The sequence below is a fragment of the Scyliorhinus torazame genome, chromosome 12 (genome assembly GCF_047496885.1).
Source record: "Scyliorhinus torazame isolate Kashiwa2021f chromosome 12, sScyTor2.1, whole genome shotgun sequence".
Lineage (NCBI taxonomy): Eukaryota > Metazoa > Chordata > Chondrichthyes > Carcharhiniformes > Scyliorhinidae > Scyliorhinus > Scyliorhinus torazame.
Genome location: NC_092718.1, coordinates 99,777,303 through 99,804,606, shown reverse-complemented (window position 1 = coordinate 99,804,606; position 27,304 = coordinate 99,777,303). Strand labels below are relative to the sequence as shown.

General features: G+C 49.8%; 1 protein-coding gene across 1 annotated transcript in view; it reads left to right on the top strand.

Annotated features, from left to right (window-relative positions):
- Window positions 1-27,304, top strand: part of LOC140387094 (uncharacterized) — a 571,970-nt gene that overhangs the window by 176,183 nt on the left and 368,483 nt on the right. The window contains exons 2-5 of the mRNA XM_072470103.1: window positions 15,756-15,872; window positions 16,625-16,762; window positions 17,656-17,799; window positions 20,087-20,233. Coding sequence (XP_072326204.1) covers window positions 15,756-15,872; window positions 16,625-16,762; window positions 17,656-17,799; window positions 20,087-20,233 — 546 coding nt within the window. The remainder of the gene's footprint in view (window positions 1-15,755; window positions 15,873-16,624; window positions 16,763-17,655; window positions 17,800-20,086; window positions 20,234-27,304) is intronic.

Genomic DNA, 27,304 nt, shown 5'->3' with positions numbered 1-27,304 from the left:
ATCCCACCCAGAGTAATCCTGCTGTACCGCTCACTCTCCAGTCTGTTTAATTTCCCACCCAGAGTAATCCCACTGTACCGCTCACTCTCCAGACTGTTTAATATCCCACCCAGAGTAATCCTGCTGTACCGCTCACTCTCCAGTCTGTTTAATTTCCCACCCAGAGTAATCCCACTGTACCGCTCACTCTCCAGACTGTTTAATATCCCACCCAGAGTAATCCTGCTGTACCGCTCACTCTCCAGTCTGTTTAATTTCCCACCCAGAGTAATCCCGCTGTACCGCTCACTCTCCAGACTGTTTACTATCCCACCCAGAGTAATCCCGCTGTACCGCTCACTCTCCAGTCTGTTTAATTTCCCACCCAGAGTAATCCCGCTGTACCGCTCACTCTCCAGTCTGTTTAAAATCCCACCCAGAGTAACCCCGCTGTACCGCTCACTCTCCGGTCTGTTTAATTTCCCACACAGAGTAACCCCGCTGTACCACTCACTCTCCAGGCTGCTTAATATCCCACCCAGAGTAATCCCGCTGTATCGCTCACTCTCCAGTCTGTTTAATATCCCACCCAGAGTAATCCCGCTGTACCGCTCACTCTCCAGTCTGTTTAATATCCCACCCAGAGTAATCCCGCTGTACCACTCACTCTCCAGTCTGTTTAATATCACACCCAGAGTAATCCCGCTGTATCGTTCACTCTCCAGTCTGTTTCATATCCCACCCAGAGTAATCCCGCTGTACCGCTCACTGTCCAGCCTGTTTAATATCCCACCCAGAGTAACCCCGCTGTACCGCTCACTCTCCAGTCTGTTTAATATCCCACACAGAGTAGCCCCGCTGTACCGCTCACTCTCCAGACTGTTTAATATCCCACCCAGAGTAATCCCGCTGTACCGCTCACTCTCCAGTCTGTTTAATATACCACCCAGAGTAATCCCGCTGTACCTCTCACACTCCAGACTGTTTAATATCCCACCCAGAGTAACCCCGCTGTGCCGCTCATTCTCCAGTCTGTTTATATCCCACCCAGAGAAACCCCGCTGTACCGCTCACTCTCCAGACTGCTTATATCCCACCAGAGTAACCCCGCTGTACCGATCACTCTCCAGACAGTTTAATATCCCACCCAGAGTAATCCCGCTGTACCGCTCACTCTCCAGTCTGTTTAATATCCCACGCAGAGTAATCCCGCTGTACCGCTCATCCTCCAGTCTGTTTAATATCCCACCCAGAGTAATCCCGCTGTACCGCTCACTCTCCAGACTGTTTAATATCCCACCAAGAGTAACCCCGCTGTACCGCTCACTCTCCAGTCTGTTTAATATCCCACACAGAGTAATCCCGCTGTATCGCTCACTCTCCAGTCTGTTTAATATCCCACCCAGAGTAATTCCACTGTACCGCTCACTCTCCAGACTGTTTAATATCCCACCCAGAGTAATCCCGCTGTGCCGCTCATTCTCCACACTGTTTAATATCACACCCAGAGTAATCCCGCTGTATCGCTCACTCTCCAGTCTGTTTAATATCCCACCCAGAGTAATCCTGCTGTACCTCTCGCTCTCCAGTCTGTTTAATATCCCAACCAGAGTAATCCCGCTGTACCGCTCACTCTCCAGACTGTTTAATATCCCACCCAGAGTAATCCTGCTGTACCTCTCGCTCTCCAGTCTGTTTAATATCCCAACCAGAGTAATCCCGCTGTACCGCTCACTCTCCAGACTGTTTAATATCCCACCCAGAGTAATCCCGCTGTACTGCTCACTCTCCAGTCTGTTTAATATCCCACCCAGAGTAATCCTGCTGTACCTCTCGCTCTCCAGTCTGTTTAATATCCCAACCAGAGTAATCCCACTGTACCGCTCACTCTCCAGACTGTTTAATATCCCACCCAGAGTAACCCCGCTGTACCGCTCACTCTCCAGTCTGTTTATTATCCCACCCAGAGTAATCCCGCTGTCCCGCACATTCTCCAGTCTGTTTACTATCCCACCCAGAGTAATCCCGCTGTACCACTCACTCTCCAGACTGTTTAATATCCCACCCAGAGTAATCCCGCTGTATCGCTCACTCTCCAGTCTGTTTAATATCCAACCCAGAGAAATCCCGCTGTATCGCTCACTCTCCAGTCTGTTTCATATCCCACCCAGAGTAATCCCGCTGTACCGCTCACTCTCCAGTCTGTTTAATATCCCACCCAGAGTAGTCCCGCTGTACCGCTCACTCTCCAGTCTGTTTAATATCCCACATAGAGTAACCCCGCTGTACCGCTCACTCTCCAGTCTGTTTAACATCCCACCCAGAGTATTCCCTCTGTACCTCTCACTCTCCAGACTGTTTAATATCCCACCCAGAGTAACCCCGCTGTACCGCTCACTCTCCAGACTGTTTGTATCCCACCCAGAGTAACCCCGCTGTACCGCTCACTCTCCAGACTGTTTATATCCCACCAGAGTAACCCCGCTGTACCGCTCACTCTTCAGACAGTTTAATATCCCACCCAGAGTAATCCCGCTGTACCGCTCACTCTCCAGTCTGTTTAATATCCCACGCAGAGTAATCCCGCTGTACCGCTCACTCTCCAGTCTGTTTAATATCCCACCCAGAGTAATCCCGCTGTACCGCTCACTCTCCAGATTGTTTAATATCCCACCAAGAGTAACCCCGCTGTACCGCTCACTCTCCAGTCTGTTTAATAACCCACACAGAGTAATCCCGCTGTATCGCTCACTCTCCAGTCTGTTTAATATCCCACCCAGAGTAATCCCACTGTCCCGCTCACTCTCCAGACTGTTTAATATCCCACCCAGAGTAATCCCGCTGTATCGCTCACTCTCCAGTCTGTTTAATATCCCACCCAGAGTAATCCCGCTGTACTGCTCACTCTCCAGTCTGTTTAATATCCCACCCAGAGTAATCCTGCTGTACCTCTTGCTCTCCAGTCTGTTTAATATCCCACCCAGAGTAACCCCGCTGTACCGCTCACTCTCCAGTCTGTTTAATATCCCACCCAGAGTAATCCCGCTGTACTGCTCACTCTCCAGTCTGTTTAATATCCCACCCAGAGTAATCCTGCTGTACCTCTTGCTCTCCAGTCTGTTTAATATCCCACCCAGAGTAACCCCGCTGTACCGCACACTCTCCAGTCTGTTTAATATCCCACCCAGAGTAATCCCGCTGTACCGCTCACTCTCCAGTCTGTTTAATATCCCACCCAGAGTAATCCTGCTGTACCGCTCACTCTTCAGTCTGTTTAATATCACACCCAGAGTAATCCCGCTGTACCGCTCACTCTCCAGTCTGTTTAATATCCCACCCAGAGTAATCCTGCTGTACCTCTCACTCTCCAGTCTGTTTAATATCCCACCCAGAGTAATCCCGCTGTACCGCTCACTCTCCAGTCTGTTTAATTTCCCACCCAGAGTAATCCCGCTGTACCGCTCACTCTCCAGTCTGTTTAATATCCCACCCAGAGTAATCCCGCTGTACCGCTCACTCTCCAGTCTGTTTAATATCCCACCCAGAGTAATCCCGCTGTACCGCTCACTCTCCAGTCTGTTTAATATCCCACCCAGAGTAATCCCGCTGTACCGCTCACTCTCCAGTCTGTTTAATATCCCACCCAGAGTAACCCCGCTGTACCGCTCACTCTCCCGTCCGTTTAATTTCCCACCCAGAGTAACCCCGCTGTACCGCTCACTCTCCAGTCTGTTTAATTTCCCACCCAGAGTAATCCCGCTGTACCGCTCACTCTCCAGTCTGTTTAATATCCCACCCAGAGTAACCCCGCTGTACCGCTCACTCTCCAGTCTGTTTAATTTCCCACCCAGAGTAATCCCGCTGGACCGCTCACTCTCCAGTCTGTTTAATATCCCACCCAGAGTAATCCCGCTGTACCGCTCACTCTCCAGTCTGTTTAATATCACACCCAGAGTAACCCCGCTGTACCGCTCACTCTCCAGTCTGTTTAATATCCCACCCAGAGTAACCCCGCTGTACCGCGCACTCTCCAGTCTGTTTAATATCCCACCCAGAGTAATCCCGCTGTACCGCTCACTCTCCAGTCTGTTTAATATCCCACCCAGAGTAATCCCGCTGTACCGCTCACTCTCCTGTCTGTTTAATATCCCACCCAGAGTAATCCCGCTGTACCGCTCACTCTCCAGTCTGTTTAATATCCCACTCAGAGTAATCCTGCTGTACCGCTCACTCTCCAGTCTGTTTAATATCCCACCCAGAGTAACCCCGCTGTACCGCTCACTCTCCAGACTGTTTAATATCCCACCCAGAGTAATCCCGCTGTACTGCTCACTCTCCAGTCTGTTTAATATCCCACCCAGAGTAATCCCGCTGTACCGCTCACTCTCCAGTCTGTTTAATATCACACCCAGAGTAACCCCGCTGTACCGCTCACTCACCAGTCTGTTTAATATCCCACCCAGAGTAACCCCGCTGTACCGCTCACTCTCCAGTCTGTTTAATATCCCACCCAGAGTAACCCCGCTCTACCGCTCACTCTCCAGTCTGTTTAATATCCCACCCAGAGTAATCCCGCTGTACCGCTCACTCTCCAGTCTGTTTAATATCCCACCCAGAGTAATCCCGCTGTACCGCTCACTCTCCCGTCTGTTTAATTTCCCACCCAGAGTAACCCCGCTGTACCGCTCACTCTCCAGTCTGTTTAATTTCCCACCCAGAGTAATCCCGCTGTACCGCTCACTCTCCAGTCTGTTTAATATCCCACCCAGAGTAACCCCGCTGTACCGCTCACTCTCCAGTCTGTTAATTTCCCACCCAGAGTAATCCCGCTGTACCGCTCACTCTCCAGTCTGTTTAACATCCCACTCAGAGTAATCCCGCTGTACCCCTCACTGTCCAGTCTGTTTAATATCCCACCCAGAGTAACCCCGCTGTACCGCTCACTCTCCAGACTGTTTAATATCCCACCCAGAGTAATCCCGCTGTACCGCTCACTCTCCAGTCTGTTTAATATCCCACCCAGACTAATCCCGCTGTACCGCTCACTCTCCAGTCTGTTTAATATCCCACCCAGAGTAACCCCGCTGTACCGCTCACTCTCCAGTCTGTTTAATATCCCACCCAGAGTAATCCCGCTGTACCACTCACTATCCAGACTGTTTAATATCCCACCCAGAGTAATCCCGCTCTATCGCTCACTCTCCAGTCTGATTAATATCCCACCCAGAGTAATCCCGCTGTATCGCTCGCTCTCCAGTCTGTTTAATATCCCACCCAGAGTAACCCCGCTGTACCGCTCACTCTCCAGACTGTTTAATATCCCACCCAGAGTAATCCCGCTGTATCGCTCGCTCTCCAGTCTGTTTAATATCCCACCCAGAGTAACCCCGCTGTACCGCTCACTCTCCAGACTGTTTAATATCCCACCCAGAGTAATCCCGCTGTACCGCTCGCTCTCCAGTCTGTTTAATATCCCACCCAGAGTAACCCCGCTGTACCGCTCACTCTCCAGACTGTTTAATATCCCACCCAGAGTAATCCCGCTGTACCGCTCACTCTCCAGCTGTTTAATATCCCACCCAGAGTAACCCCGCTGTACCGCTCACTCTCCAGACTGTTTAATATCCCACCCAGAGTAATCCCGCTGTACCGCTCACTCCCAGTCTGTTTAATATCCCACCCAGAGTAACCCCGCTGTATCGCTCACTCTCCAGTCTGTTTAATATCCTACACAGAGTAACCCCGCTGTACCGCTCACTCTCCAGTCTGTTTAACATCCCACCCAGAGTATTCCCGCTGTACCGCTCACTCTCCAGACTGTTTAATATCCCACCCAGAGTAATCCCGCTGTACCGCTCACTCTCCAGTCTGTTTAATATCCCACCCAGAGTAACCCCGCTGTACCGCTCACACTCCAGACTGTTTAATATCCCACCCAGAGTAATCCCGCTGTACCGCTCACTCTCCAGTCTGTTTAATATCCCACCCAGAGTAACCCCGCTGTATCGCTCACTCTCCAGACTGTTTAATATCCCACCCAGAGTAACCCCGCTGTACCGCTCACTCTCCAGACTGTTTAATATCCCACCCAGAGTAACCCCGCTGTACCGCTCACTCTCCAGTCTGTTTAACATCCCACCCAGAGTATTCCCGCTGTACCGCTCACTCTCCAGACTGTTTAATATCCCACCCAGAGTAACCCCGCTGTACCTCTCACTCTCCAGACTGTTTAATATCCCATAGAGTAACCCCGCTGTACCGCTCACTCTCCAGACTGTTTAATATCCCACCCAGAGTAATCCCGCTGTACCGCTCACTCTCCAGTCTGTTTAATATCCCACCCAGAGTAATCCCGCTTTACCTCTCACTCTCCAGACTGTTTAATATCCCACCCAGAGTAATCCCACTGTACCGCTCACTCTCCAGTCTGTTTAATAGCCCACCCAGAGTAACCCCACTGTACCGCTCACTCTCCAGTCTGTTTAATATCCCACCCAGAGTAATCCCACTGTACCGCTCACTCTCCAGTCTGTTTAATATCCCACCCAGAGTAATCCCGCTGTACCGCTCACTCTCCAGACTGTTTAATATCCCACCCAGAGTAACCCCGCTGTACCGCTCTCTCTCCAGACTGTTTAATATCCCACCCAGAGTAATCCCGCTGTACCGCTCACTCTCCAGTCTGTTTAATATCCCACCCAGAGTAATCCCACTGTACCGCTCACTCTCCAGTCTGTTTAATTTCCCACCCAGAGTAACCCCGCTGTACCGCTCACTCTCCAGTCTGTTTAATATCCCACCCAGAGTAATCCCGCTGTACCGCTCACTCTCCAGTCTGTTTAATATCCCACCCAGTGTAACCCCGCTGTACCGCTCACTCTCCAGACAGTTTAATATCCGACCCAGAGTAATCCCGCTGTACCGCTCACTCTCCAGTCTGTTTAACGTCCCACTCAGAGTAATCCCGCTGTACCCCTCACTGTCCAGTCTGTTTAATATCCCACCCAGAGTAACCCCGCTGTACCGCTCACTCTCCAGTCTTTTTAACGTCCCACTCAGAGTAATCACGCTGTACCCCTCACTGTCCAGTGTGTTTAATATCCCACCCAGAGTAATCCCGCTGTACCGCTCACTCTCCAGTCTGTTTAATATCCCACCCAGAGTAATCCCCCTGTCCCGCTCACTCTCCAGTCTGTTTAATATCCCACCCAGAGTAATCTCGCTGTACCGCTCACTCTCCAGTCTGTTTAATATCCCACCCAGAGTAATCCCACTGTACCGCTCACTCTCCAGACTGTTTAATATCCCACCCAGAGTAATCCCGCTGTATCGCTCACTCTCCAGTCTGTTTAATATCCCACCCAGAGTAATCCCGCTGTGCCGCTCATTCTCCACACTGTTTAATATCCCACCCAGAGTAATCCCGCTGTACTGCTCACTCTCCAGTCTGTTTAATATCCCACGCAGAGTAATCCTGCTGTACCTCTCGCTCTCCAGTCTGTTTAATATCCCACCCAGAGTAACCCCGCTGTACCGCTCACTCTCCAGTCTGTTTAATATCCCACCCAGAGTAATCCTGCTGTTCCTCTCACTCTCCAGTCTGTTTAATATCCCACCCAGAGTAACCCCGCTGTACCGCTCACTCTCCAGTCTGTTTAATTTCCCACCCAGAGTAATCCCGCTGTACCGCTCACTCTCCAGACTGTTTAATATCCCATCCAGAGTAATCCCGCTGTACCGCTCACTCTCCAGTCTGTTTAACATCCCACTCAGAGTAATCCCGCTGTACCCCTCTCTGTCCAGTCTGTTTAATATCCCACCCAGAGTAACCCCGAAGTACCGCTCACTCTCCAGTCTGTTTAACGTCCCACCAGAGTAATCCCGCTGTACCGCTCACTCTCCAGTCTGTTTAATACCCCACCCAGAGTAATCCCCCTGTAGCGCTCACTCTCCAGTCTGTTTAATATCCCACCCAGAGTAATCTCGCTGTACCGCTCACTGTCCAGACTGTTTAATATCCCACCCAGAGTAACCCCGCTGTACCGCTCACTCTCCAGTCTGTTTAATACCCCACCCAGAGTAATCCCCCTGTAGCGCTCACTCTCCAGTCTGTTTAATATCCCACCCAGAGTAATCTCGCTGTACCGCTCACTGTCCAGACTGTTTAATATCCCACCCAGAGTAACCCCGCTGTACCGCTCACTCTCCAGTCTGTTTAATATCCCACCCAGAGGAATCCCGCTGTACCGCTCACGCTGCAGTCTGTTTAATATCCCACCCAGAGTAATCCCGCTGTACCGCTCACTCTCCAGTCTGTTTACTATCCCACCCAGAGTAACCCCACTGTACCGCTGACTCTCCAGTCTGTTTAATATCCCACCCAGAGTAATCCCGCTGTACCGCTCACTCTCCAGACTGTTTAATATCCCACCCAGAGTAATCCCGCTGTACCGCTCACTCTCCAGTCTGTTTAATATCCCACCCAGAGTAATCCCGCTTTACCTCTCACTCTCCAGACTGTTTAATATCCCACCCAGAGTAATCCCACTGTACCGCTCACTCTCCAGTCTGTTTAATATCCCACCCAGAGTAACCCCACTGTACCGCTCACTCTCCAGTCTGTTTAATATCCCACCCAGAGTAATCCCACTGTACCGCTCACTCTCCAGTCTGTTTAATATCCCACCCAGAGTAATCCCGCTGTACCGCTCACTCTCCAGACTGTTTAATATCCCACCCAGAGTAACCCCGCTGTACCGCTCTCTCTCCAGACTGTTTAATATCCCACCCAGAGTAATCCCGCTGTACCGCTCACTCTCCAGTCTGTTTAATTTCCCACCCAGAGTAACCCCGCTGTACCGCTCACTCTCCAGTCTGTTTAATATCCCACCCAGAGTAATCCCGCTGTACCGCTCACTCTCCAGTCTGTTTAATATCCCACCCAGTGTAACCCCGCTGTACCGCTCACTCTCCAGACAGTTTAATATCCGACCCAGAGTAATCCCGCTGTACCGCTCACTCTCCAGTCTGTTTAACGTCCCACTCAGAGTAATCCCGCTGTACCCCTCACTGTCCAGTCTGTTTAATATCCCACCCAGAGTAACCCCGCTGTACCGCTCACTCTCCAGTCTTTTTAACGTCCCACTCAGAGTAATCACGCTGTACCCCTCACTGTCCAGTGTGTTTAATATCCCACCCAGAGTAATCCCGCTGTACCGCTCACTCTCCAGTCTGTTTAATATCCCACCCAGAGTAATCCCCCTGTCCCGCTCACTCTCCAGTCTGTTTAATATCCCACCCAGAGTAATCTCGCTGTACCGCTCACTCTCCAGTCTGTTTAATATCCCACCCAGAGTAATCCCACTGTACCGCTCACTCTCCAGACTGTTTAATATCCCACCCAGAGTAATCCCGCTGTATCGCTCACTCTCCAGTCTGTTTAATATCCCACCCAGAGTAATCCCGCTGTGCCGCTCATTCTCCACACTGTTTAATATCCCACCCAGAGTTATCCCGCTGTACTGCTCACTCTCCAGTCTGTTTAATATCCCACGCAGAGTAATCCTGCTGTACCTCTCGCTCTCCAGTCTGTTTAATATCCCACCCAGAGTAACCCCGCTGTACCGCTCACTCTCCAGTCTGTTTAATATCCCACCCAGAGTAATCCTGCTGTTCCTCTCACTCTCCAGTCTGTTTAATATCCCACCCAGAGTAACCCCGCTGTACCGCTCACTCTCCAGTCTGTTTAATTTCCCACCCAGAGTAATCCCGCTGTACCGCTCACTCTCCAGACTGTTTAATATCCCATCCAGAGTAATCCCGCTGTACCGCTCACTCTCCAGTCTGTTTAACATCCCACTCAGAGTAATCCCGCTGTACCCCTCTCTGTCCAGTCTGTTTAATATCCCACCCAGAGTAACCCCGAAGTACCGCTCACTCTCCAGTCTGTTTAACGTCCCACCAGAGTAATCCCGCTGTACCGCTCACTCTCCAGTCTGTTTAATATCCCACCCAGAGTAATCCCCCTGTAGCGCTCACTCTCCAGTCTGTTTAATATCCCACCCAGAGTAATCTCGCTGTACCGCTCACTGTCCAGACTGTTTAATATCCCACCCAGAGTAACCCCGCTGTACCGCTCACTCTCCAGTCTGTTTAATATCCCACCCAGAGGAATCCCGCTGTACCGCTCACGCTGCAGTCTGTTTAATATCCCACCCAGAGTAATCCCGCTGTACCGCTGACTCTCCAGTCTGTTTAATATCCCACCCAGAGTAATCCCGCTGTACCGCTCACTCTCCAGACTGTTTAATATCACACCCAGAGTAATCCCGCTGTACCGCTCACTCTCCAGTCTGTTTAATATCCCACCCAGAGTAATCCCGCTTTACCTCTCACTCTCCAGACTGTTTAATATCCCACCCAGAGTAATCCCACTGTACCGCTCACTCTCCAGTCTGTTTAATATCCCACCCAGAGTAACCCCACTGTACCGCTCACTCTCCAGTCTGTTTAATATCCCACCCAGAGTAATCCCACTGTACCGCTCACTCTCCAGTCTGTTTAATATCCCACCCAGAGTAATCCCGCTGTACCGCTCACTCTCCAGACTGTTTAATATCCCACCCAGAGTAACCCCGCTGTACCGCTCTCTCTCCAGACTGTTTAATATCTCACCCAGAGTAATCCCGCTGTACCGCTCACTCTCCAGTCTGTTTAATATCCCACCCAGAGTAATCCCACTGTACCGCTCACTCTCCAGTCTGTTTAATTTCCCACCCAGAGTAACCCCGCTGTACCGCTCACTCTCCAGTCTGTTTAATATCCCACCCAGTGTAACCCCGCTGTACCGCTCACTCTCCAGACAGTTTAATATCCCACCCAGAGTAATCCCGCTGTACCGCTCACTCTCCAGTCTGTTTAACGTCCCACTCAGAGTAATCCCGCTGTACCCCTCACTGTCCAGTCTGTTTAATATCCCACCCAGAGTAACCCCGCTGTACCGCTCACTCTCCAGTCTTTTTAACGTCCCACTCAGAGTAATCACGCTGTACCCCTCACTGTCCAGTGTGTTTAATATCCCACCCAGAGTAATCCCGCTGTACCGCTCACTCTCCAGTCTGTTTAATATCCCACCCAGAGTAATCCCCCTGTCCCGCTCACTCTCCAGTCTGTTTAATATCCCACCCAGAGTAATCTCGCTGTACAGCTCACTCTCCAGACTGTTTAATATCCCACCCAGAGTAATCCCGCTGTACCGCTCACTCTCCAGTCTGTTTAATATCCCACCCAGAGGAATCCCGCTGTAACGCTCACGCTGCAGTCTGTTTAATATCCCACCCAGAGTAATCCCGCTGTACCGCTCACTCTCCAGTCTGTTTAATATCCCACCCAGTGTAACCCCGCTGTACCGCTCACTCTCCAGACAGTTTAATATCCCACCCAGAGTAATCCCGCTGTACCGCTCACTCTCCAGTCTGTTTAACGTCCCACTCAGAGTAATCCCGCTGTACCCCTCACTGTCCAGTCTGTTTAATATCCCACCCAGAGTAACCCCGCTGTACCGCTCACTCTCCAGTCTTTTTAACGTCCCACTCAGAGTAATCACGCTGTACCCCTCACTGTCCAGTGTGTTTAATATCCCACCCAGAGTAATCCCGCTGTACCGCTCACTCTCCAGTCTGTTTAATATCCCACCCAGAGTAATCCCCCTGTCCCGCTCACTCTCCAGTCTGTTTAATATCCCACCCAGAGTAATCTCGCTGTACAGCTCACTCTCCAGACTGTTTAATATCCCACCCAGAGTAATCCCGCTGTACCGCTCACTCTCCAGTCTGTTTAATATCCCACCCAGAGGAATCCCGCTGTAACGCTCACGCTGCAGTCTGTTTAATATCCCACCCAGAGTAATCCCGCTGTACCGCTCACTCTCCAGTCTGTTTAATATCCCACCCAGTGTAACCCCGCTGTACCGCTCACTCTCCAGACAGTTTAATATCCCACCCAGAGTAATCCCGCTGTACCGCTCACTCTCCAGTCTGTTTAACGTCCCACTCAGAGTAATCCCGCTGTACCCCTCACTGTCCAGTCTGTTTAATATCCCACCCAGAGTAACCCCGCTGTACCGCTCACTCTCCAGTCTTTTTAACGTCCCACTCAGAGTAATCACGCTGTACCCCTCACTGTCCAGTGTGTTTAATATCCCACCCAGAGTAATCCCGCTGTACCGCTCACTCTCCAGTCTGTTTAATATCCCACCCAGAGTAATCCCCCTGTCCCGCTCACTCTCCAGTCTGTTTAATATCCCACCCAGAGTAATCTCGCTGTACAGCTCACTCTCCAGACTGTTTAATATCCCACCCAGAGTAATCCCGCTGTACCGCTCACTCTCCAGTCTGTTTAATATCCCACCCAGAGGAATCCCGCTGTAACGCTCACGCTGCAGTCTGTTTAATATCCCACCCAGAGTAATCCCGCTGTACCGCTCACTCTCCAGTCTGTTTAATATCCCACCCAGAGTAATCCCGCTGTACCGCTCACTCTCCAGACTGTTGAATATCCCACCCAGAGTAATCCCGCTGTACCGCTCACTCTCCAGTCTGTTTAATATCCCACCCAGAGTAATCCCGCTGTACGGCTCACTCTCCAGTCTGTTTAATTTCCCACCCAGAGTAATCCCGCTGTACCGCTCACTCTCCAGTCTGTTTAATATCCCACCCAGAGGAATCCCGCTGTAACGCTCACGCTGCAGTCTGTTTAATATCCCACCCAGAGTAATCCCGCTGTACCGCTCACTCTCCAGTCTGTTTAATATCCCACCCAGAGTAATCCCGCTGTACCGCTCACTCTCCAGACTGTTTAATATCCCACCCAGAGTAATCCCGCTGTACCGCTCACTCTCCAGTCTGTTTAATATCCCACCCAGAGTAATCCCGCTGTACCGCTCACTCTCCAGTCTGTTTCATATCCCACCCAGAGTAACCCCGCTGTACCGCTCACTCTCCAGTCGGTTTAATATCCCACCCAGAGTAATCCCACTGTACCGCTCACTCTCCAGTCTGTTTAATATCCCACCCAGAGTAACCCCACTGTACCGCTCACTCTCCAGTCTGTTTAATATCCCACCCAGAGTAATCCCACTGTACCGCTCACTCTCCAGTCTGTTTAATATCCCACCCAGAGTAATCCCGCTGTACCGCTCACTCTCCAGACTGTTTAATATCCCACCCAGAGTAACCCCGCTGTACCGCTCTCTCTCCAGACTGTTTAATATCCCACCCAGAGTAATCCCGCTGTACCGCTCACTCTCCAGTCTGTTTAATATCCCACCCAGAGTAATCCCACTGTACCGCTCACTCTCCAGTCTGTTTAATTTCCCACCCAGAGTAACCCCGCTGTACCGCTCACTCTCCAGTCTGTTTAATATCCCACCCAGTGTAACCCCGCTGTACCGCTCACTCTCCAGACTGTTTAATATCCCACCCAGAGTAACCCCGCTGTACCGCTCTCTCTCCAGACTGTTTAATATCCCACCCAGAGTAATCCCGCTGTACCGCTCACTCTCCAGTCTGTTTAATATCCCACCCAGAGTAATCCCACTGTACCGCTCACTCTCCAGTCTGTTTAATTTCCCACCCAGAGTAACCCCGCTGTACCGCTCACTCTCCAGTCTGTTTAATATCCCACCCAGTGTAACCCCGCTGTACCGCTCACTCTCCAGACAGTTTAATATCCCACCCAGAGTAATCCCGCTGTACCGCTCACTCTCCAGTCTGTTTAACGTCCCACTCAGAGTAATCCCGCTGTACCCCTCACTGTCCAGTCTGTTTAATATCCCACCCAGAGTAACCCCGCTGTACCGCTCACTCTCCAGTCTTTTTAACGTCCCACTCAGAGTAATCACGCTGTACCCCTCACTGTCCAGTGTGTTTAATATCCCACCCAGAGTAATCCCGCTGTACCGCTCACTCTCCAGTCTGTTTAATATCCCACCCAGAGTAATCCCCCTGTCCCGCTCACTCTCCAGTCTGTTTAATATCCCACCCAGAGTAATCTCGCTGTACCGCTCACTCTCCAGACTGTTTAATATCCCACCCAGAGTAATCCCGCTGTACCGCTCACTCTCCAGTCTGTTTAATATCCCACCCAGAGGAATCCCGCTGTAACGCTCACGCTGCAGTCTGTTTAATATCCCACCCAGAGTAATCCCGCTGTACCGCTCACTCTCCAGTCTGTTTAATATCCCACCCAGAGTAATCCCGCTGTACCGCTCACTCTCCAGACTGTTGAATATCCCACCCAGAGTAATCCCGCTGTACCGCTCACTCTCCAGTCTGTTTAATATCCCACCCAGAGTAATCCCGCTGTACGGCTCACTCTCCAGTCTGTTTAATTTCCCACCCAGAGTAATCCCGCTGTACCGCTCACTCTCCAGTCTGTTTAATATCCCACCCAGAGGAATCCCGCTGTAACGCTCACGCTGCAGTCTGTTTAATATCCCACCCAGAGTAATCCCGCTGTACCGCTCACTCTCCAGTCTGTTTAATATCCCACCCAGAGTAATCCCGCTGTACCGCTCACTCTCCAGACTGTTTAATATCCCACCCAGAGTAATCCCGCTGTACCGCTCACTCTCCAGTCTGTTTAATATCCCACCCAGAGTAATCCCGCTGTACCGCTCACTCTCCAGTCTGTTTCATATCCCACCCAGAGTAACCCCGCTGTACCGCTCACTCTCCAGTCGGTTTAATATCCCACCCAGAGTAATCCCGCTGTACTGCTCACTCTCCAGACTGTTTAATATCCCACCCAGAGTAACCCCGCTGTACCGCTCACTCTCCAGTCTGTTTAATATCCCACACAGAGTAATCCCGCTGTACCGCTCACTCTCCAGTCTGTTTAATATCCCACCCAGAGTAATCCCGCTGTACTGCTCACTCTCCAGACTGTTTAATATCCCACCCAGAGTAACCCCGCTGTACCGCTCACTCTCCAGTCTGTTTAATATCCCACACAGAGTAATCCCGCTGTACCGCTCACTCTCCAGTCGGTTTAATATCTTTTCAAACAGCTGATCTCCTCAGCTATTCAGGCCGGCGATGTAGGAAGCAAAGTCGATCGAATTTCATGTAATGGAAAGCACCTAGTGAGGACATTGGGCGCAATTGAAGTGTGCTGGCATTAATGCTCCACACATTATATTCAGACTGTTTGCAGTCAAGGTGGAATTACAACTCCAACTAAACACACGCTGTTAACTTCAGTCAATTTGTCAAACTCCCCGGGATAGGAGGGTGAATGAAGTGTAAACTGAGATTGTGATCAGCACACACGTGTCTGTAATATGAAAGTATTTGATTTCTCGCACGAGGGAACATAGCTTTAAATTGAGGGGCGATAGATATAAGACAGATATCAGAGGTATGTTCTTTACTCAGAGAGTAGTAAGGGCGTGGAATGCCCTGCCTGCAACAGTAGTGGACTCGCCAACACTAAGGGCATTCAAATGGTCATTGGAATGACATATGGACGATAAGGGAATAGTGTAGATGGGCTTTAGAGTGGTTTCACAGGTCGGCGCAACATCGAGGGCCGAAGGGCCTGTACTGCTCTGTAATGTTCTATGTTCTATGTTCTAACACACGTGTCTGTAATATGACAGTACCAGATGTTGCAGTAAGCATGGAACTGATCCGAATAGGAATGATGTTTCTCAATTAATGAGCCACACATTGAAACTCATCAAATCACTGACTTTGACTCAATCTCTCTTCTTCCAGTGCGATCTCTGACCTGTTTGCAATGTTCTGGATTTTCGGGGACCTGCGATTTTAACGCTATTGACTGCTCTGCTGGGACCCCCAGCTGCCAGACTGTTTCCTCCACAAGCATCATCGGTAATGTTTCTTTTTCAGATTGTATGAAAATGGTGATCCCCATTTTTAAACATTGAATTCAGTAACGATGCCTCTCTTCATTGGTTTCTAACCTATGGCCGGTTATCCCAGTCACTTGAGGCAGGATTTAGGGGTCTTGTGATGCAGTGCGCAGCCTCACTGCCCCGGGTTTCCAGTCCAGCTCCAGGATTGGATGACCAAGGAAGGGGTCTGCATGACGTAGACAAACTGGTTTGAGTGACGACCTGTAAATCCTTCCACCAGACGGCAATGGCAGACATTAACAGTGGGAGCATTGGTCAGCCATGTGATGGAAAGAGATTTGGGGCATCTACCATCCCTCTCCATAACTCCAGTTTAGAGCATGCATGTTGAACTGCATGTTGCCTCCGGTTTCTTAGCACCTTCCAAGCCCATGGCCACTACTATCGAGATGGACAAGGGCAGCAGACGCGTGGGAAACCACCGCCTGGATTGGTCGAGGAAAGAGCCAGCACAGTCTCTGTGGGCTGAATGGTCTCCTTCTGTCCTGCGCTGCTCTTTGATTTACCCAGAGTGAGACAAGAGTTGGACACGGGGCAGAGAGAGACACAGATAGTCGAGTTTGTGTCTTGGCCAATGACCAGGAATTGATTAATGGTCTGGGATGAGCTGAGCTGAATTCCTCTCCACACAGTCACATTGATCAAAGCCGAAATCTTGGGGAAAATAACCGGCTTCAGCTTCCAACTCCAGTCTGTGCTTCTTTCCAGATGGAGTAACGGCCAGGCGAATTCGTCAACAATGTTCCGCTGAATCGAATGACTTCTCTTTGAACAGCGGAGTGGTTTCCATCTCCCAGAGCAGCAGTTTCTGTGAATCTGACCGCTGCAATAATCAGACAGTTTCAGGTAAATTTACAGTGATAATATTCCAATTGGGATCTGAGGGACACATTTCAGGAATGTGTGTCACGTGTTGATTTTCAGTAGCCCTCTGGGCCCAAAACTGAGGGATTAACTCCCGCCACTTCCACACTGCTTTAGCAGCCTCGGCCTTTGCAAAACCTTTGGTTAAAACTCCCCTTACAAAGCTGGTGCTACTTGATGTTTGCTAACTCGCCTGTGTAACGGATTGGGTAATGTTACTATGATTTGACCCGATGTAAATGCACGGTCTTGTTCATTTATTTCTGTGCAATGTGGAATTGATCAGCCGTCATCATGAGTACCCAACACCTCGTGAACTGGATTTACCAGCTGAGGGAGTCAGTGTGACACCTCTCGAAATGGCCTTGCATTGAGTTCAGATACAGCTCCCCCCAATATCCAATATGTTCCGGGTTCTACAGAAGGCGTGTGATCCATCAAACAAATTGGGGACAGGGCTCAGCTATTCGGCCTATCAAACCAGCTTGGCCATTCAAAGAGCCGATGATTGATCAGATTATATCATTGTAACCTCAGCCCCCCATTCCTGTCTATCCTCCGATAACCTTTAACCCCATACACTCCCCAATCGTGAAGTCTTCCTGCAACTTAACCCTTCCCGAGTTCAGGAACTTCGAGCACTTCCACATGGTTGGGCTAAAAACATTGTCCTTGGCGTTCAGGAAAGATGGGCGATGGCGAGTTGGAGCCTGATTTAGCCCCGAATCCTCACCTTGCCCTTTGCACTGCAGTCATCTGGAAACGAATAGCCGGCGGGGCCGGAAACAAGCGGCCGATTTCCAGCTTTCCAGATGAAAGTGAAATTGTATTGAGGAGGTTCTGAAGGTTTTATCCAATGAGTGTTTCTATTTCAGAGCCTGCCAATACCACAGTCAATGGATTGCAATGTTTCGGATGTTATAACTCATCCTCCGAGTCCTGTATTAACAGTCTGAGAAAAGTGAATTGTGTGGGAGCAGAGAACCGCTGTTTCAATGGGACAGGAATACAGGAATTGGGTAGGTTTGAACATTCTCTTCCGTTGCTACTGTACTCAATTTAACACTTTCTTCGATGTTCAGGTGTGTCCCGGTCTTGTCAATTTGAAGGGAATTCTGTTGCGGAAGAGAGGATAATGGAACAATACAGCACGGGGAATGTCATCGGCCCATCGTGCCCGTTCTATCCCATTCGTCCCAATCACTCTGCTCTGTCCGCATAAGTTGACGGAAATCTTTAGGCTGCTCCTTCAAGTTAAATCCATTGATCAACTTCACCCAGGTTATGCCTGTCTGTGTTTTAAAAAAATAATTTACGTGCTGTGAGCATCGTTAGCTAGGCTAGCATTTATTGCCCATCCCCAATTGCCCCTTGAGGAGGTGGTGGTGAGCTCCTTATGTTCACCCGCTGCAGTCCATGCGGTGTAGGTACGTCCACTGTGCTGTTAGGGAGGGAGTTCCAGGTGGTTACCCCAGCAACAGTGAGGGAACTGCGATATATTTCCGATCAGGATGTGTTTCAGGTAATGTGTTTCCAGGTAGATGCTGCCCTTGTCCTTCTAGATGGTGGTGGCCATGTGCCCAAGGCAGTGTTTTTTTCCGGGGACCCATTTTTGCCAACCGGCCGACCTTCGCGGCCCATGCCGGCCGAATTTGTGATGCATGTCAGCCGACCTTTGCGGCCTACGCCGGCTGACCTGCGCGACCCGCCATTTTCCCTTACCTTGTTTGCTTCTGACAAAAATGGAAGAAATGGTTTGGGGTCCCTTTGGCCCTCGTACACGCTCCTAGAAAGGAACCTGTTAGATGAAGGCGATGCCTTCCGGTATCAAAAAGTATGGAGTCTCCATCTGGGCAAAGTTCTGCATTTTTTTCCTGCAAAAGTTTATCAAATAAAGCCCCCCCGAACTTGTAAAAAAAAAATGAATAAAATAAAATGAATAAACCTCCCCCGAACTTGTAAAAAAAATAGCTGCGACTGTTTAAAAAAAAAGTGGCCGCACTGCGCATGCGTGCTGGTCACCGGCGCACATGTGCATAGTTTTGCGCATGCGCACCGATGATCTGGCACGCATGCGCAGTGCGGTCGCATTTCTTTTACAAGTTCGCGGCCATTTTGAAGGCCGCTTGCAGCCGGCGTTATTAAATGCCGGCTGCTGCGGCTGGTGCGTGCGGATTTGCGTGATCGGGAGTGCCGCGACGGACGGCTCCCAACACCCACCCGCGGGTCGCGCCCCCGAGTTTGACAATGCCTGGCCTAAGAAGCCTCGGTGAATCTTGTGGAATGTACAACTGTTACTGTGCTTTCCTGGTGGAGGGAGTGAATGTTTGTGGAAGGGGTGCCAAACAAGCGGGATGCTGTGTCCTGGGTGGTGTCCAGCTTCTGGAGTGTTTGAGCTGCACTCATCCAAGCAAGTGAGAGCTTACCTAATCACCATTGGCTGTATCCACTGGGTTTATAGCCTATAGTTGATGTGGGCTGTTCTGGGTCTTTAAAAACCAGATCATTAACATGAGCTAGTGAATGGGGAGCACTCTTGAGTCTCCCTCTAAACCAGACACATTGATCTAGCTGAGATCTCCATTTCCTCACAGCCTCCAGCTAGCAGGGAATCACCCCGACACTCTCCCCATTCCCACACATCCTGATCTATGATTCGGATCCAAATCTCACCCCCTGTGTTTCAATGGATCCGGGAGCTCAGATCCCCTTGTCCAGTTTAACCTCCGACCCGCTCCTCTGCATTTTGCTCACTTGTGGGAGGATATCTCCTTCTCCTCATCCACTCCCTCATTCCTAACTACCCACCGCCCCATCACACTCTGTAACCCTTCCTCTACTCCCTCGTTCTTTCCCACTCCTGCTTGCAATCTCTCCAATCACAGATTCCCTCTCTCCTGAGCTTGCAGCTCGTCCAATCATATAAGCCCTCTCTCCTACGCATGTGCAAATCTGAAAGGCTCATTATTCTCTTTAGTGACCAATCCCTGATAAGTGTCTGTCTGCCCAGAATCACACTGTGGACATGGCCATGACAAGAGTTAAGTTACTAGCAGGTCAAAAGTTGGCGAATCCAAGCCAAATTTCAAGTCCCATCTAAGGCATTCTGAGGGTTTGAATTGGAGTAAAATGGAGCTAAGACTGAAAAACTGCTGGCAGTGAAAATGTCCAAGAAAGTATTGAATTGTCATCAAATTTCATTGAGTTTACCGCTGTCCTTTAGTGACATAAGCATCTGGATAATGGAACGCGTTCTAATGAGGAGCAGCTCCACTGAGATGTAATCTCTTTTCTCTCTGTTTCTAGTATCATTTGGGTTTGCTCTTACCACCAGAGGATGTGGTTCTGAGAATATCTGCCAAAGGATAAGTTTGCAACCGTTTTCTATGAGACTGGATGAGGTGACGTGTTGTGAGGGGGATCTGTGTAACGGTGATGTGAGCACTACTACAGGTAAAGGACACACTGCCACGGAGAAGGTGTCAGTGCTATTTCTCTTGTATGTTTGGGCACCGTTGTACTCGACAACGTCCTTCTGTTGCTGAACTCTGTTCCCTACAAAGACCATTTTTGGCGTGGAAAAGCGAGTTTCAGCAAAGTTATTTCCCATCTCAGTGAATGGTATAAACACCAGAACACCAACAGAGCGGTGATCAATTAGATAAAGTATTGTGCAAAATTAAAACATTTGGTCCGTCCAGCCTGTGCCAGAAGGAGCTATCCTATTGCTAAAAAAATATTTACGGGATGTGGGCGACACTGGCTACCCCAGCATTTATTGTCATTCCCTAGTTGTCCTTCAGAAGGCGGTGGTGAGATGCTTCTTGAACAGCTGCAATCCCTGTGGTGTAAGTGCACCCACTGTGCTCTTAGGGAGGGAGTACCTGGAATTTGACTTTGCGTCGTTGAACGGAGAAATATTTGCAAGTCGGGATGGTGAGTGACTTGGAGAGCAACCTCCATGTGGTGGCTTTTCCAGGTATCTGCTGCCCTTGTCCTTCTAGATGGTGCTGCTTAAGGAACCTTGGCGAATTCTTGGAGCTGTAATGCATCTTGTATATGGTACACATGGTTGCCACTGTTTATCAGTGGTAGAGGGGTGAATGTTTGTGGAAGGGTGAGCAGTCAAGCAGGCTGCTTTGTCCTGGATAGTGTCAAGCTTCTTGGGTGTTGTTGGAGCTGCACTCATCCAGGAGAGTTTCCATTACACTCCTGACTTGTGCCTTGTGGTTAGTGAACAGACTTTATGGGGTCAGGAGGCGAGTTATTCGCCATATGATTCCTAGCCTTTGACCTGCCCTGGTAGCCGTAGTATTAATGTGGCTAGTCCAGTTCAGTTTCTGATCAATGATAATCCCAAGGATGTTATTGTGGTGGATTCAGCGATAATAATACAATTGAATGTCATGGGGTGATAGTTAGATCCTCTTTTGTAGGACTTGGTCATTGACTGGCACTTGTGTGGCGCTAAAGTAGCTTGCCACTTGTCAGCCCAAGCCTGGATATTTTCCAGGTCTTGCTGCATTTGGACATGGACTGCTTCATTATTTGATGAGTCGTGAATGGTGTTGTACATTGTGCAGTGATCTGCAAACATCCCGACTTCTGACCTTATGATGGAAGGGAGGTCATTGATGAAGCAGCTGAAGATGGTTGGCCTAGGAGACTACTCTGAGGAACTCCTGCAGTGATATCCTGGAGCTGAGATAGAACATAGAACATTACAGCGCAGTACAGGCCCTTCAGCCCTCGATGTTGCGCCGACCTGTGAAACCACTCTAAAGCCCATTTACACTATTCCCTTATCGTCCATATGTCTATCCAATGACCATTTGAATACCCTTAGTGTTGGCGAGTCCACTACTGTTGCAGGCAGGGCATTCCACACCCTTACTACTCTCTGAGTAAAGAACCTACCTCTGACGTCTGTCTTATATCTATCTCCCCTCAATTTAAAGCTGTGTCCCCTCGTGCTAGACATCACCATCCGAGGAAAAAGGCTCTCACTGTCCAATCCTCTGATCATCTTGTATGCCTCAAATAAGTCACCTCTTAACCTTCTTCTCTCTAACGAAAACAGCCTCAAGTCCCTCAGCCTTTCCTCATAAGATCTTCCCTCCACACTAGGCAACATTCTGGTAAATCTCCTCTGCACCCTTTCCAATGCTTCCATATCCTTCCTATAATGCGGTGGCCAGAATTGTACACAATACTCTAAATGCGGCCGCACCAGAGTTTTGTACAGCTGCAACATGACCTCATGGCTCCGAAACTCAATCCCTCTACCGATAAAAGCTAACACACCGTACGCCTTCTTAACAACCCTCTCAACCTGAGTGGCAACTTTCAGGGATCTATGTACATGGACACCGAGATCTCTCTGCTCATCCACACTGCCAAGAATCTTACCATTAGCCCAGTACTCTGTCTTCCTGTTATTCCTTCCAAAATGAATCACCTCACACTTTTCTGCATTAAACTCCATTTGCTACCTCTCAGCCCAGCGCTGCAGCTTATCTATGTCCCTCTGTAACTTGTAACATCCTTCCGCACTGTCCACAACTCCACCGACTTTAGTATCATCTGCAAATTTACTCACTCATCCTTCTACGCCCTCCTCCAGGTCATTTATAAAAATGACAAACAGCAGTGGCCCCAAAACAGATCCTTGTGCTACACCACTAGTAACTGGACTCCAGTCTGAACACTTCCCATCAACCACCACCCTTTGTCTTCTTCCAGCTAGCCAATTTCTGATCCAAACTGCTAAATCTCCCTGAATCCCATGCTTCCGTATTTTCTGCAGTAGCCTACCGTGGGGAACCTTATCAAACGCTTTACTGAAATCCATATACACCACATCAACTGCTTTACCCTCATCCACCTGTTTGGTCACCTTCTCAAAGAACTCAATAAGGTTTGTGAGGCACAACCTACCCTTCACGAAACCGTGTTGACTATGTCTAATCAAATTATTCCTTTCCAGATGATTATACACCCTATCTCTTATAAACCTTTCCAAAATTTTGCCCACAACAGAAGCAAGGCTCACTGGTCTATAGTTACCGGGGTTGTCTCTACTCCCCTTCTTGAACAAGGGGACAACATTTGCTATCCTCCAGTCTTCTGGCACTATTCCTGTAGACAAAGATGACTTAAAGATCAAAGCAAAAGGCTCAGCAATCTCCTCCCTAGCTTCCCAAAGAATCCTAGGATAAATCCCATCCGGCCCAGGGGACTTATCTATTTTCACCCTTTCCAGAATTGTCCTCCTCCTCCTTATGAACCTCAAGCCCTTCTAGTCTAGTAGCCTGAATCTCAGTATTCTCCTCGACAACATTGTCTTTTTCCTGTGTGAATACTGACGAAAAATATTCATTTAGCACCTCTCCTATCTCCTCGGCCTCCACGCACAACTTCCCACTACTGTCCTTGACTGGCCCTACTCTTACCCTATTCATTCTTTTATTCCTGACATATCTATAGAAAGCTTTAGGGTTATCCTTGATCCTACCTGCCAAAGACTTCTCATGTCCCCTCCTGGCTCTTCTTAGCTCTCTCTTTAGGTCCTTCCTAGTTAACTTGTAACTCCCGAGTGCCCTTACTGAACCTTCATGTCTCATCTTTACATAAGCCTCCTTCTTCCTCTTGACAAGTGTTTTGACTGCCTTAGTAAACCACGGTTCCCTTGCTCGACCACTTCCTCCCTGCCTGACAGGCACATACTTATCAAGGACACGCAGTAGCTGTTCCTTGAACAAGCTCCACATTTCCATTGTACCCTTCCCCTGCAGTTTTCCTCTCCATCCGATGCATCCTAAGTCTTGCCTTATCGCATCATAATTGCCTTTCCCCCAGATATAACTCTTGCCCTGCGGTATATACCTATCCCTTTCCATCACTAAAGTAAACGTAATCGAATTGTGGTCACTATCACCAAAGTGCTCACCTACCTCCAAATCTAACACCTGTCCTGGTTCATTACCCAGTACCAAATCCAATACAGCCTCGCCTCTCGTTGGCCTATCTACATACTGTGTCAGGAAACCCTCCTGCACACATTGGACAAAAACGGACCCATCTAAAGTACTCGAACTATAGCGTTTCCAGTCAATATTTGGAAAGTTAAAGTCCCCCATAACAACTACCCTGTTGCTTTCGCTCCTATCCAGAATCATCTTTGCAATCCTTTCCTCTACATCTCTGGAACTTTTCGGAGGCCTATAGAAAACCCCTAACAGGGTGACCTCTCCTTTCCTGTTTCTAACCTCAGCCCATACTATCTCAATTGACGAGTCCTCATCAAACGTCCTTTCTGCCACCGTAATACTGTCCTTGACTAACAATGCCACGCCTCCCCCTCTTTTACCACCTTCCCTGAGCTTACTGAAATATCTAAACCCCGGCACCTTCAACAACCATTCCTGTCCCTGCTCTATCCATGTCTACGAAATGGCCACAACATCGAAGTCCCAGGTACCAACCCACCTTATTCCGGATGTTCCTGGCATTGAAGAAGACACACTTTAAACCACCTTCCTGCCTGTCGGTACACTCCTGCAACTTTAAAACCTTACTCATGACCTCACTACTCTCAACCTCCTGTATACTGGAGCTACAATTCAGGTTCCCAAGCCCCTGCTGAACTAGTTTAAACCCTCCCGAAGAGCATTAGCAAATTTCCCCCCCAGGATATTGGTACCCCTCTGGTCCAGGTGTAGACCATCCCGTTTGTAGAGGTCCCACCGACCCCAGATTGAGCCCCAGTTATCCAGAAATCTGAAACCCTCCCTCCTGCACCAACCCTGTAGCCACGCGTTCAACTCCTCTCTTTCCCTATTCCTCGACTCGCTATCATGTGGCACGGGTAACAACCCAGAGATAATAACTCTGTTTGTCCTCGATCTAAGTTTCCACCCTAGCTCCCTGAGTTCCTGCCTTACATCCCTATCCCTTTTCCTACCTATGTCGTTGGTACCTATGATGATTGACTTCCAACCACCACAATCATTTTCCTTTGTGCCAGATATGACTCCAACCAACAGAGAGTTTCCCCCCGATTCCCATTGACTCCAGCTAGGGCTCCTTGATGCCATACTTGGTCAAATGCTGCCTTGATGTCAAGGGCAGTCACTCTCACCTCACCTCTGGCATTCAGCTCTTGTGTCCATGTTTGACCCAAGGCTGTGATGAGGTCAGGAGCTGAGTGACCCTGGCAGAACACAAACTGAGTGTCTGTCAGCAGGTCATTGCTGAGTAAGTGCCGCTTGATAGCACTCTTGATGACACACCTTCCATCACTTTTCTGATGATGGAGAGTGGACTGACAGGGTGGTAATGGCTGGGTTGGATATTTGTCCTGTTTCTTGTGTACAGGACACACCTGGGCAATTTTCCACATTGCCGGGTAGATGCCAGTGTTGTAGCTTTACTGGAACAGCTTGGCTCAGGGTGCGGCAAGTTTTGCAGCACATGTTTTCAGTACTATTGCCGGAATATTGTCAGGGCACATAGCCTTTGCAGTTTCCAGTGCCTTCAGCCATTTCTTCACATCACGTGGAATGAATTGTACTGACTGAAAATGGACATCTGTGATGCTGGGGAACTTTGGAGAAGGCCAAGATGGACCATCCACTTGGCACTTCTGACTGAAGATTGTGGCGAATGCCTCAGCCTTGTCTTTTGCACAGGTGTGTGGGCTCCTCCATCACTGAGGATGGGGATATTTGTGGAGCTTCCTCCTCCAGTGAGTTGTTTAATTGTCCACCACCATTCACATCTGGATTTGGCAGGACTGCAGAGCTTAGATCTGATGCATTCATTGTAAAATCACTTAGCTCTGTCTAGTACTTGTTGCTTTGGCAGAAGATTACACAAGTAATCCAGTGTTGTAACTTCACAAGGTTGACGCCTCATTTTTAGGTATGCCAGGTGGTGCTCCTGGCATGCAGTCCTGTACTCTTTATTGAATCAGGTGGCTTGATAGTAATGGTAGAGTGGGGGGATATTCCGGGCTATGAGGTTGCAGATTGTGGTAGAGTACAATTCTGCTGCTACTGAAGGCCCACAGCAATTCATAGATGCCCAATCTTGAGTTGCTAGATCTGTCCGAAGTTCATCCCATTTAGAACGGTAGTAGTGCCACACAGCCTGATGGAGGGTATCCTCAATGTGAAGACGGGACTTTGGGCGCGATCTTCCGGCCTCGTTACATTCGTGTTCAAGTGTAATGGTACCGGTGAATAGCGGGAGTGGCCAAAAATGATTTTTGCGCCGGGCGGCAAACAGTTTGTGATGCAACCGGCCCGCTCCAGTAGGCAAAATCGGGATCTCGCCGTAGTGTGACGAGAAACCAGATATTATCACTTACGCCCCATTTCCATACAATTAACGAGAGTGGCCCCATTTCCACCAGCTTACCTTCATTCATCGGCATCCCCAGCAAGTGCTCAGGCTGGCGCCGATTAGTATTCCTTTTGAAAAACGTGAACCTGGCGGAAGGACTTCCATGGAGAGCCAAGGAGGTGAACAGCAATCTTTGCTCACTGTCAAAGAGCCCGGATGTGCTAGGCTTGCCAACCTAGTACTCAGCAGGGGGTGGGGGACCCTCCGCAGGGATGGGCGGCCATGAGATGTGGGGGTGGAAGGCTCTCGGGTGCACCTGGAAATCACTCACAGCTCCACCATGCCAACCCCTGGATCCCATCCCCATTCTGGGGGAAACCCCTGTCCCTGCCCATCTGCCCCACCGATCACCCATAATCCCAACCGACTGCTGAGGACTCTGGCTGCCCGACTGAAGGTTACCGCTAATAGGGAACTGACAATTGTGGTTAAGTGAGCACTTGACGCATGTGGGAGTCATTGCCCAGCATCCATTTTGATGCCTGGACACTTTGTGGGAGTCAACACCACACACGCAGCAGCCAACATCCAAACACCCAGGGGATGGGACAAGCTCCGGAGACATGTCCACAACCGGAGTGTGGGTGGGGGCCATGGGGCGGGGGGAGGGGCATGGCCTGGAGAGATGAGCAAATGGTCTGGGGTCAGCCCACATTGTGGAAGAAAGTGACAGAGGCATCATAATGGTTGTGCAAAATGTTATTTAATGTGCTGTACAATACCCCCCTCCTGATAGTGCCGCCCCCCCAATGCCAGCACTCCCCCCTATCCCTATCACTGATGCCCTCAGTGATGCTCAACATGCCTGGCCTTCCTAGCTCTATCGCCATGTCTTGGTGTTTCGCCAGGATGCACAGCAGAGGTGGAGGCAGCCAACTGCTTACCTCATCCCATGGCCTTTGATGCCCCTGACGAGCGCTCTCTGGGGGCTCTGCGGCGGCTCACTTGTCAGCGGCTCATACACAGCCATGCCGCCCTGTCCAATGTGCTGCCTACGAAACGTGGCTTCATCAGAGGGGAGGAACCGGGGGGAGCTGATGGCCACCATCTCCATTCCATGGGACCGGGCTGGCACCCAGCACCCCCTTCTCCCAATGGGTGCCCATAGGGCCCTGGGGA